General features: G+C 41.4%; 1 protein-coding gene across 1 annotated transcript in view; it reads right to left on the reverse strand.

Moving 5' to 3' along the window:
* LOC104385575 (protein-glutamine gamma-glutamyltransferase 6-like) overlaps window positions 1-11,778 on the reverse strand; it is a 14,466-nt gene extending 2,688 nt beyond the window's left edge. The window contains exons 1-11 of the mRNA XM_009994042.1: window positions 11,772-11,778; window positions 10,003-10,176; window positions 8,963-9,202; window positions 8,336-8,454; window positions 7,042-7,170; window positions 6,277-6,454; window positions 5,447-5,582; window positions 4,358-4,461; window positions 2,872-3,114; window positions 1,847-2,191; window positions 702-859 (exon numbers count right to left, since the gene is read on the reverse strand). Of these exons, the coding sequence (XP_009992344.1) occupies window positions 702-859; window positions 1,847-2,191; window positions 2,872-3,114; window positions 4,358-4,461; window positions 5,447-5,582; window positions 6,277-6,454; window positions 7,042-7,170; window positions 8,336-8,454; window positions 8,963-9,202; window positions 10,003-10,176; window positions 11,772-11,778 (1,833 nt within the window). The remainder of the gene's footprint in view (window positions 1-701; window positions 860-1,846; window positions 2,192-2,871; window positions 3,115-4,357; window positions 4,462-5,446; window positions 5,583-6,276; window positions 6,455-7,041; window positions 7,171-8,335; window positions 8,455-8,962; window positions 9,203-10,002; window positions 10,177-11,771) is intronic.
* Window positions 11,779-12,242: the final 464 nt, after the last annotated feature.

Here is a 12,242-nt window from a genome sequence, read left to right on the forward strand (position 1 = left end):
CTGAACCGTCCTTGTGTGGGTGTGAGGGGCTGCACGAACCCAGCGCTGTCCCTGGGCACACATTGTGTGGCCTTTCCTGTAGACTAAGAATTGCTTTTCACCCATTGTGCCACATTTGTCAGAAGTCAGCCTTAAGTGACAGCCTCCAGTTCTAATATTAATCATTTGGGAACATGTTGCAGAAGGTGAAAAGTGCCACTTTTGCTGATAAGGTGAAGGAACTTTCTTGAGTGTTAGTAATAACGAACCTCACAGCCGCCAGGCATTATCAGCTAGTCAGTGCAGATGTCTTTGGTAAAAATCAGGCTCTCTAAATAAACTGGAAGAGAGTGATCAGACTTCCCTGACAAAAGTGGAGGCCTACATATGGTCTAGATCTCCCTCTCTGTTTCTCTGTCTGTCTCTCTGAAGATAATCTTGCCTTGTAACCCTCGTAACACTGAGAACTTCACTAGTGCCACATCAACAAGCACTGGCAAGAACACCATAGCATATCTATGCCTTGGAAAGGTTTGCTTTTCTGTAGTGTATCTCACTTCATTTGTGTCAAGTGGCCTATTACTAGAGCAACAAGATCAAATAACCCTCAGGTATAATTTCACTTCCCACACTCCTTCCCATGAGGAGTAGATGGAGTAAGGATTCTAGTTTCTTCTTCTCAGCATGTCTCTCTAGGGACACAAAGGGGAATAGCTTTTTACCTCGATGGTGAGAAATGGATCCTGAAGTACAATATCCTTCTCCACTAGAAGTGAGGCTCCTGGTTTGGCTTTACACACAGCTGTCACTAGGATCTTCCTGTCATCCATCAGAGAGTTTTTGTACTGGGAATAGGAGATCTTGAATGAAATCTCTTTCACTGGAATGGAAATAGAAACATAATTTCCCCCCCTTCTTTTTTCTATGTCTAAGTACCAACTATCTGTAACAAATATCTGTCTTCTAAGGAACAAGGATGCACAACCCTGGGGCTGTGCATTTGTGGATATTGAGAGTCAGTAGACAGGAATGATGCTCATAGGTGACTTCTACTTACACTCACATCATACACTCAATGATCAGGTACAGTTCAGGAGCTGGGCAGTTCTGAGGATGGATATATGTGGCTGGTCTTATTTATGTTTATCTGGAGCTGGGCATTTAATGTTCTTCCTTGCCAAGAAGGTAGAAGTGAGAAGATGGTTGGTTTTAAATGGTCTTGCTGAGGCAGCTGTTCAGCTTCTGCCTCAGAGAGGTGCACAGTCAGGCTCTGTGCCAGTGGGGAAGGCAATGGAGCTCAGTACTTTTGAGAAAAAATGTTAATTTACTGCTGGAACAGTAGAAAGAGATATAACGCATTGTGTATTATCTTGAGAGGGTAATTTTCATCTGTGCTACACATCTCATTTTTCAGCATTGTCCCTATAAAATCAGGGCAAAGGCCACTATCTGCAAGTGGTGTAGCTCTTCCTGCAGCCTGTAGTTACTGTCCTACTGCTGCAAAAGATGTGGGCTTGTGTGTCCCCTTTAATCTCTATACTTGGTTCATGGAGAGCTCAGCTGCGTAGTCTCTGATATATGTCTCTTAGTTGTTCTCTCTTAGCAAAAAAGGTCATAATGTAGAACTAATAGTGGCTGTTCTGGGTCAAACAAAGTGTCATCCAGCTCAGTATCCTTTCTGAGAGTGCCCAAAAGCAAATGCTTAAGACAGGGAAAATATCTTTTATATATTTTCTTTTCCCCTGAATAGCCTTAACCTCCAATCATTTGCAGATCATGCACTTCTTGAGCCATTCATTATTTCTGTGTGATTTGGCCACAAACCCAAGCTATGTCTTGTCCTAAGCTGTAATAAAATTTAAATTACCTTCTTCAGATCCCAGTTTAATAGACCTAGACAGCTGCAAAATCTCAGCCTTTGGTTTTCCTGTGTAGAGAATGGCTGTAGCTCTCAGTTTAACCCTTACGGTCTTGAAATCTGAGATCAAGTTCCTGAGTGCCAACGTAAGGAGGATATCCTGGCCAATTACAGGAGATGCATCAAGGATTAGCTTTCCTGAGATACTGGGTTTTTGTGCAGGCTGTATCATATTTTGTCTCCTTGCTGCTGAAGATCGTCTTCTAGGTCTGGTAGTTTTGGTTCTTTTTCCAGTGCTTCTCACCCCAAGCAGCTTCAGTGCTTTTTTATACACCCGCCTTTCTTTCAATGATCCTGCTTTGAAAGATAACACAGTCAGAGATCTCTGCATGCTGGATATAGTGCAATGGAGCCATAATTGCTCTCAGTAAATACAGTTTAGGAAAGCTGATGAGGGCAAAGATACATAAGAGGAAGTGAGGTCTAACCTAAATGCTAATTTTGACACAAAAGCAAATGAATATACATAGCCAAGAATGCTGGCAAGTAAAACCTGCCTGTCAGCTTTAGCTTGCTGCTCATGGGTACCTCTTAGAAGCTGTGAGCAGTAGAAATATAACTCCCGGGAGGGCATAAGCAGGGCAATTGCTTTGTCCTCTCAAATTAGGAAGGGTGAAAAAATCCTTTTGCAGAAACTCTCCCAGACAACTCTCCAGAATGGCTATTGCTACATGTTGTAAGAGAATTATTCTCACTAGCTGATCAGAACAGCTAGGACAGGATATTTTACAGAAGTAGTGTTAACTTTGCATTGAATACATTTGTGTTTTATTGAATACATTAGTGTTTTTCAAGGGCCACAAAGGCTGTGTGGAATCACTGTCATCTGACAATGAGTCCTAAGATTTTGAAAACTCACAATTACTTTGCTCCAGAAGAATTAAAGAAATAAAATCAGTTCTCAATCCAGCAAAGACCTAAATTATTTTTGATTCTGACCATCTGTAGCAAGACAACTGTAATAAAGAATTTACCTTCTGGATATTTGTAATTGGCAGTGACATCCACACGGGAGTTGGTGCCCACTGCTTTGGTGCTGATAAATTTTCCAATCTTTCTAGTATTAGAATAAATTCTCTCCTTTCTTTTGTTGCTGTAATGAATCCAAGTAACACAGTCAGCATTCACTGCTGCAAACACAAATGAGCTGTCATAATCCAGGTTCAAGTCCCCTTCCTTAATGGCTCTGGTGGAGGCAGGACCACACTGATATATGCCTGTATTTGAAAAAAGGAGAAACTAAATGACTGCCTATTGCAAAATAACAGGCATTCTCATGCTGACAGCAAAAGGGAGAAGTGGTCACTCCAAAGATACCTTCGGATAATGGCTCAAGGATGTCCAGATGGAGACCAGTGACAAGGGGTGTTCCTCAGGGGTCAGTACTGGGACTGGTGCTGCTTAACATCCGTGTCAGCAACATGAACAGTGGCATTGCATGCACCCTCAGCAAGTTTGCAGAAGACACCAGGCTGTGTGGTGTGGTCAGCATGCTGGAGGGAAGGGATGCCATCCAGAGGGACCTTGACAGGTTTGAGAGGTGGGCCTGTGCCACCCTCATGAAGTTAAACAAGGCTAAATGCAAGGTCCTGCACCTGAGTTGAGGCAATCCCAAGCACAAATACAGGTTGGGTGGAGAAAGGATTGAGAATAGCCTTGAGGAGAAGGACACTGGGGTGTTGGCTGATGAAAGACTCAACATGAGCTGGCAATGTGCACTTGCAGCTCGGAATGCCAACTGTATCCTGTGCTGCATCAAAAGAAGCGTGTCCAGCAGGTCAAGGGAGGCGATTCTGCTTTTCTACTCTGCACTCATGAGACCCCACCTGGAGAACTGTATCCAGTTCTGGAACCCCTAGTACAGGAAGGACATGGAGCTCTTGGAGCAAGTCCAGAGAAGGATCACAAAGATGATCTGAAGGCTGGAGCAGCTCTGCTACAAAAACAGGCTGAGAGAGTTGGGGCTGTTCAACCTGGAGAAAAAAAGGCTCCAAGGAGACCTTAGAGAACCTTCCAGTGCCTGAAGGGGCTCCAGGAAAGCTTGGGAGGGGCTTTTTACAAGGGTAATAGGGGCTTTTTACAAGGGTGATAGGACAAGGGGTAATGGTTTTAAGCAGGAAGAGGATAGATTTAGGTGAGACATTAGGAAGAAATTCTTTGCTGTGAGGGTGGTGAGAGCCTGGCCGAGGTTGCCCAGGGAAGCTGTGGCTGCCCCATCCCTGGCAGTGTTGAAGGGCAGGTTGGATGGGGCTTGGAGCAACCTGGTCTAGTGGAAGCTGTCCCTGCCCATGCAGGGGGGTGGAACTAGATTATCTTTAAGATCCCTTCCAACACAAACCATTCTATGATGATTCTATGTTTAAGGTAACAGCATGTCCAGAGATTCCACATGCATTTTCTCTCAAAAGGTGGGAGCACAGAGGAGGTTGTAAGCCTAATAACTTTTTACAACAGTGTTACCTTTGCTTCTTTCCTGGGGTGTTGCATCCAGAACCTGCCATCCATCATAAAAAGAGCCAAGATCTCTTCTAATGAACCAGCTTTCATTCCAGACATGGAAATTCCTGAAATGGAGGTAGAACAGGGAATCCCTGGTTCATACAATTAACTTTATATTGAAAGATTTGATAAACTTATGGTGCAATGCAAGAAATAACCCTAATCAAGTGAATGAACACTCCTCTGTGAAGAACCCACCAGCTGCCTCCTTTCTTGAGTACCTTTTTCCCCTTATTTGCCAGCTGTGTTCAGGTCTCTGAGAAATGTTGGGATGTTATGAAACAAATAATGATTTGTTGCAGAGTCACATATTGAATTCTGGATGTTCCAGAACAACATACTGTACAGCCAAAGGTCTCCTGCACACACATCTGTCTGTTGGTATTTAATTCACAGGTGCTTTCTACTTTATGTCACCCTTATTCCATCCAGTCCACATGCTACAGGGTGCTTGGTCACTGAAACACTGACAGAAGCAGTACAAGACGTGCAGTGTGATAGTTTTTGAGCACTTGTTTGTCAGAAGCATAATTTTTAACAGCTTCTCTGAGGTGAAAGAAACAGCATGTTCTTCCTGAAGGAGGGGATGGAATTTTTCTCAGGTGCATTAAACATATACTTTTACTTTAGTAACCTCTCAGTATTCTGCTGATCATGGAAGACGGAGACAATCAATGACATGTAGCACAGAAGCTGGGTCTAAAACGTAGGGACTTCTGTAGGATAGAGGGGACTCTGCTCTAGGACTCAAGGGACAAGAGGTTTGTCACTTTTCTACTTTTTCTGGAAAAATTAATACAGTAGAGACAAAATCAGCAGTTATGTTTTCAGATTGTGTGTTGAATAACAATGATACAAAGAATCGCCTCTGTTGATTCTTCAGAATGATGCATTGAGCACATACTGCATTTCTGAACACTTGGTTTTTTAGTATGGGGTTTATATCACTGGGAGCATGAGGCTGGGGGGAGTTTCAGGTGCATAGTTCAAGATATTTTCATTAGTGGAGAAGATAATGGAAGAAATATTAAGAAAAAAAAAAAAAATTACCACACACTGTCTTCGGTCAAGTGAAGGGTTTTTCCAGAAATGTCAACGTACTTATCAATACTCAGATTTATATTTCTGTCATGGGCAGAGTTGAAGTTTGTAATAACACGAGTAGGTATTCCCAAGGATCTCAGAACTGCAACACAGAATACCATAAAAGTGCTGTAAATCTATTTGATAGACATTTAGAGAGAATTTTTCTGTTTTTCTTGGCTAAGAAGTCCAGTGTATACATTTTCAGTGGGGAAACAAACACTCTCAGATATGATGCAATTCACAGTCATTGTGCACAATTGCTTAGAAGACAGTTCCACTCGACATTCTTAGCTGCTATTTTCTTTTTAAGAAGAGTTAGATTCACCCATTTTTTTAAATCTTTCATTCTTCATCCTGTTCTCTCTCCCATTTTCTCCCTGTGTTTGTTTCTTTGTTACTTGCCTCTTTTTCCTCTTCCCCTGTGAGAAATACTTCTTGGTTACATTATTTTTCCCTTGTATTTAAAAAACAAAAGAAAATTATTCTTGTCTCTCAGAGCAGCTCTGAATGGAAACTGCTTTTCTATGAATCCTGGCTTTGAAACTGGAAACCTTTGCTCTTTTCACCAGTTCAGCCTGGTGAACCACTTTGCATTTTGTCTGATTGGGGTGCAGTATTACAACCCATTTTACCCAACTGTTTTAAAACAAGAAAGTAACCTTTGATGCATGGAAGACCCTAGGTTCTTCACTCTCTGTCAAAGTTGAAACAGCTTCAAGAGTAATGCCACAAAGTTAAAAGTACAGAAATTCTAGTAAGCTTCCTTTCTGATGGCATTCTTCCTTTTTGTTTACCTGTGCACATCACTCCTGCAAAGACCCAGCACTGGCCATACCGGACAGGCTTGTATCTCTGCTTGTACCACTTCCGAAGGATGGTCACACTGCCACTCCACTGCAAGGGGTTGGTTCCTGAGCAGTAATTTCCATTCCACTTCCCTTCGACTACTCCCTTTTCATCATTGCTGTTAACCTGAAAGAGTCCTTCTCATGAGAGAATTAAAATATTTACAGAAAAAAGGAGAGAAGGAAATGGGCAGAAATGATCCTGTTTGTACCACTGTCCTCATTGGCCAAGTGGTGGGACATAGTATTTGGACCTTAGAGAGAATTCTGTCTGCTCAAGTGCAACAATTGGAACAAATCCCCCTTAAGCAAGGAATACTAAATACACACATTAAATGCAGTCATGCCAACACCAATTTTCCAAAATACTTTTCACTTTAGTGTTTGAAAAAATATTAAATCATTTCAGAATGGACACAGACTTTCCAAATTAGTAAAAAGATCTAATGTACTGAAAATCTGATAGGAAAATACATCTGAGATTCAATGTCTTAAAAGTTCCCCATCCTTCCAGTTATGAGAAAACTTTTGGGAAGAAGGTAAATTAAACTTTGGGGGTATTTTTCCTTGAGAATGGATTTCCATTTTATCTCTTCTGCAGCTATTTTTTGCAGAAAAGTTAGCTGCTCTATATAAAAATGAGGTGTTTACAATAAAAGTATTAGTTTTTGGTAGGAGGTGTGTTGTGGAGCTGTAGGCAATGGATCCCTGTACCATAGCACTGACGACCCTGCTCACGTAGACAGGATTGTTCCTTTTGGATACATCGACCGCTGGATCCTGGCGGTGGCTCAGGCTTCGATCCAGCAGAGCCAGAGAGATATCAAGGATATCCTCTTCAAACTGAAGTCAAAACAAGCAGTATATTAAAGGCTAATTTCATACAAAAACCCAAGGATAAATTCCCCACCTATTTTCCTTCTCCTAGCACAATAGGATGATGTTGGTAATAGAGGCATTTTCTGTTCTGTTAAAGAAAACAGGGCCAAGAAGAAAGCATGAACACTAGGCTGCTGGCTCTCCACGGTATTTTAAAGACAGCGTGTTTATGAACATGGTTTGGGGCCACGCTGGCATTCATGAAGACATTATGTGGCCTGATTGAATGGGTGAGACCACTCCAGGTCTGGCTCAGCAGGATTTGCACCTTCCCACATCCTGTCATGCCCCTACAGAAACCCTCCTGTTACAAAAGCTTCACTCAAAGTGAAGTGATGGGCTGCCTTCACCTTGTATCAGGTGATCTGAACTGAAAGAAGCCCACAAAAATAATTATTGTTGATTAGGGTCACAGAGTCAGTGTTGGGCCTAGAGAACACCAAAGTGCTGTATGGATGTGGTTGGGCAAGGATGCCATTTGACCGCTGAGACAGAAAGCAGATCTGGCCTCATTTCATTAATTAGTGTAAAAGTAGCCACAGTGACTAGGAGGATTGGTAGAAATGCTGTCTGTGCAACTGCTGGTGCAGTTTTAAGACATGAATGGCGAGGAATGGTTTGACTGGCCTAAGAAGCTGCAGGATAACTAGGTGACTACAGATGGATTGTAGTTGCAACTGTATTTGTTACGCCTAGAAGACAACTAGAGTTGTTTCAGTTGAGTAGATTTGGGATACCCTTTTAGTATCTTCTGCCCCGTTATTGAACCAACTGTGTAAATATTTAGATGCACTAGTCTCACAGTGCCTAGAGTTTAACCCTGGAATGACTTCCTTTGTTCTTTACAAGGGTTGAGAAACAAGTAGAATTTCACCAGCTTGTGTAATGTGCAAAAAAAAAAAATTAAAATTGTGCTTTGTTGCTTTTGTTTCTGTATTAGCACAGGCCAGACAGAAGAAGAGATCCTGGTGATGCTGTAATGTATTGACAAGGGAGACATAACTGCAAGAAAATCCTAAGTGAGAGGAATTCTGAACTTCCATACTATGAGCTAAAGATTCTCTCTCCTCAAGGGGTTATTTACCCACTATTATTATTTTCAAAGTTCTGGAATAAGTGATGTGTTTACCTGTCCGTAATTCCAAGCTTCTGATTGAATACATTTTTCCAGTCCCTGAAATATGATTCCACTATCATTCAGGACATACTCCCATCGCTCCTTTTCGTTAGCCATGTAGACATCATCACCTAGAAGCAGTGAGACATGCTAGCTGAAAGAAAATCTGTTTTGCTGTAATTGAAAATCTCACTTCAAGGGGACTTCAGGGGAACAGGTCAGGCTCCCTGTGCATTCAGGCTTAGGACTCCCTTGCTATATCTCTGTAATCATCTAGACTGTGAATACAGTAAGCATGAAGTTCTTTTGAGAGGAACTGACTATGCTCCTGTCCCTTCACTAATCTCACTGTATCTTACTGGTAGGTAATGCTTTGTTTACAACTGAAGAGACGTATCAGAGGGAAATGCTTCTAGAATAAATATTTGGAATATTTCCTGGCTGATTTTTTACTCTACAAGCAAAAGGCTGGATCCCTGAGGCACTGCAGCACTGAAGAAGGAGCAAAAACTTGATCCTTGAGAAAAAAAATACAATCTTTCTGTAGTTGTGACTTTGAGGTACATACTTTAAAGTGACACCCAGATTTCCTGACTGAGGCAATGAGTTATTTGAATGACATAATACATAAAAACATACTTGGACACCAGGGATTGAAGAGTAGCACAAACTGGCCCAGGAGTGTTGAAGAGACCTTGTTCCTGGAAACAATCTGGAGTCTGAGTTTGTATTGTCCAATGACAGCATTGGCTGGGCTGAATATTGTGAAGTTCATGCATCCAGGCTCACTGGGCTCTTGGGCTGCACTCCAGCCATTTTCACTCTCCTCAGAAAGGTTAAATACAGCCTTGGTCTGCAGTGATTCTGCTGGAGATGGTCCTGCCAGAGGGAACAGGGACAGCAATTCTGAATGACAGCTGTGGGTGACAAACTTGAGGTCAGTGATGATCTCAATTCCATATATTTTTAAAGGAAAGATAGTGGCTTATCAGATCAAATGCTTATTTGCTGTAGACAAGCTATGCTCCAATCCATCCACTCATACTGTCCGCCCTCTGTGTTACATGCACAACCCAGTGCAGGTGGGTGCACCCGTCCTCATTCTAGACAAGAGGAGACAAGCTTGTTGTCCTGAAAACCTGACAGTTCAAAAATGTGTGGGCAGGATGTGCCACACATTTTAATACACATTTCATTAAGAGGCAGCAGCTGTCTGAAGAATTTTTTTGAGAAGCCTTTTGGGAAAGATAAAGAGAAGAGTCTTATGAATGGGGTCACGTAGGCTGTTCTAGTAATGGGGAACACATGAAGTTAATCAAGGGGTGTTTAAACAGGTGAGTAGAAAGAAAAAAAAAAATGGGGGTGGTGGTCTGTAATGGGACCACAGAATTAAGACAACTTGCAGTATTGCAGGTAAGTACTCAAGAGCAGATGTACAGGCTTGTTTTTAGGCTCTTGATGGCCTCTACCTTTCTTTTAATTGTTAACTGTCTGTTGCCTTATGGTCTATTGCCTTATGAACTTTGAAATATGAGTTCCTGTGCCTAAAAGGCCAATGAATCCTGAATGGTACAGGACAAATCTTACTGAGTCAGGAATGGACCATGCAGAGCTGTAAGGTATGAGTTTTTTTGAGCTGGGGTGACTTGGATGGTAGGTGAGTGCTGTGGGGAAGTTACCTGTGCTGGCAATAAAGGTGAAATCATCCCCAGATTGAACTGTTGTTTGAAGGTTCAGAGTGATCTTGAAGGCCTGTCCTCTCCTCAAGATTGCTTCTGTGCTGCTGTAATCAGAGGTGTGGTGTGCAGCTTTATTTAGTTTGGATTGCCAATCGACACTTGCTAATTTCAGTTCTATAAAAACAGAAGGCAAGGTAATTAAAAACATTGTTCCTTAAAACTTGTACGTCTTTTGAGCTTGTCTAAAGTAATGATTTTATAGTATTTATATATATATAGTATTTATACATAGTTGTAGTTACATTCCCTAGGAAAATAGGAAAATCTATTAAAAACTGCAGAATAAACAACAATTTAGAGGAACAGCTAAATATCTTTTCTGTAGGCATCTTTCAGAGCCAGAAAAAACAATAATTCAGGGAATTCATCTTTGATTTTAAAAAAAACCTCAAAACCCTACTGTACTTAGATAAAACTTTCTTAAAGTTTGAAGAGGCTGTTCTATTCCACCATGTTCCTGCTCTCTTTCTGTGGGGGTCTTTAATTCCCCAAATGCTTTACAGATGTACAGAAGGAAGTATTAAAACTCCCATGAGCAAGTGCACACCTGATTCTGGAAGCACTGAATGACAGATAATTAATAGAATGCTATTATCTTTATTGTTGCACTTACGCATTGTGTTCTTGTGTCTCTTGTATCTCAGTTAATTTGCAGTCTTGTTGCTTGAAGCTGAGTGTTGTTTCGCATTCTGTTGGGAAAAGATAACCAGCAGAGGACAGATGGTAGTACTGGGTGTATCCTGAGGTAGTGCTATGGGTTGCTGTATTGTACGATGATAGGTTGTGCCTGTTACTGAAAATGGGACAATGAAGCACAGATTGCAAAAGCTTTCAACCTTCCTTGTTCCTTGATCAGTTAAAGAAGAACAACAAAAAATCAACCAACAAACAAAACAAAAAATATAGCTCCCTCTATGAATGTTTGAGAAGTGCCTTTTCCTGATACAATATTCCAGAGGAATTTTGTTTGAAGAAAATTGCCTGCCATGACATGTTAACCCTTTGCAGATCAATGGTGCTGTAAGCAACACTTCATTCTGCTGAACTACAATAGAGGACTTGGTTTAGCACCAGCACCACCTTGAATCACTTGGAATGAAGCTCGTATCTGAGTGAATCCAGAGGCTAAATTGTGAATAGACTTTGTGTGTGTTATGACACATCTTTCTAAACAAAGGTCTTTCCAGTCAGTGTGAGATTGAGAGCAAGTGCAATACAACACAACACATAGAGACTGGGATTGTACTTTGAGAAAGCGGCACGCAGGCTAGCAGGGCTGCTCTGCAGAGAGCTGAACCCGGGAGCCAGGTGACCATGGCCACCAGTGACCTGTCTGAGGCCAGACACCAATTCCATATCAGAGAGGGACTAATCTGAGACTTCTGTGTGGCATTGTGATGCCCAAATCACTACCCAACTGTGTTGATTAGGTGGCTGCAAAAGCACCATATAGAGTAGCTAATAGATATGTAGAAAAGGATTTTCTTACTGTTTTTCTGTGTAACAGGAAAAAACCCAATGTATTCAAGACCCATGATATTAAACAAAAACAAAACAAAAGTCTATAGTATACAATAATGCACTTAATCCAAAAAGGGCTGAATTGCCAAGAGAATGACTAGATGCAATTTAACCTGTTTCCTCAGCAAATGTCCCTCATCTGTATGGGAAGAGTGATGTCTAGAGCAATCAGACTGTTGTTAACTCACCCGCCATATGGTTTCTTTCTTCTTTTCCACAATAGTGTGTTGTTCAGGTTACAGATACAAACGTGTGCAAGAACATTCTGAATCCTCTTCCACCAGCACGAGTGACAAAAGGTTTAGGACTCTGGATGAACTGTACTACATAAGCTAGAGTTTATACAAGCTGGGTGTGACTTGTGGTTGCCAGTTAATATTTTTCGTATTGGTGTCCTATGTGAGCATCTACTTATGACTGCTATAATTGCACGTCTTGAATCTAATTATGCTTATTTGAAACAGGTGAATGGCTGAGGAAAGATGATAAACACTATCCTGGTGTCTTAACTACTAAGAGGGGAAAATACCCCAAATTGGATCTAATGAAGGAAATACAGTCTTAAGTAGACTGAAGAAACTTAATTTTGGATGGTTTAGTTTCTATCAATTTAGGTTTTTGGAGACTATGTACAGAGGGCAGGTATGGACAAATATATT

The sequence above is a fragment of the Chaetura pelagica genome, unplaced genomic scaffold, assembly GCF_000747805.2.
Source record: "Chaetura pelagica isolate M959 unplaced genomic scaffold, ChaPel_1.0 scaffold493, whole genome shotgun sequence".
NCBI lineage: Eukaryota > Metazoa > Chordata > Aves > Apodiformes > Apodidae > Chaetura > Chaetura pelagica.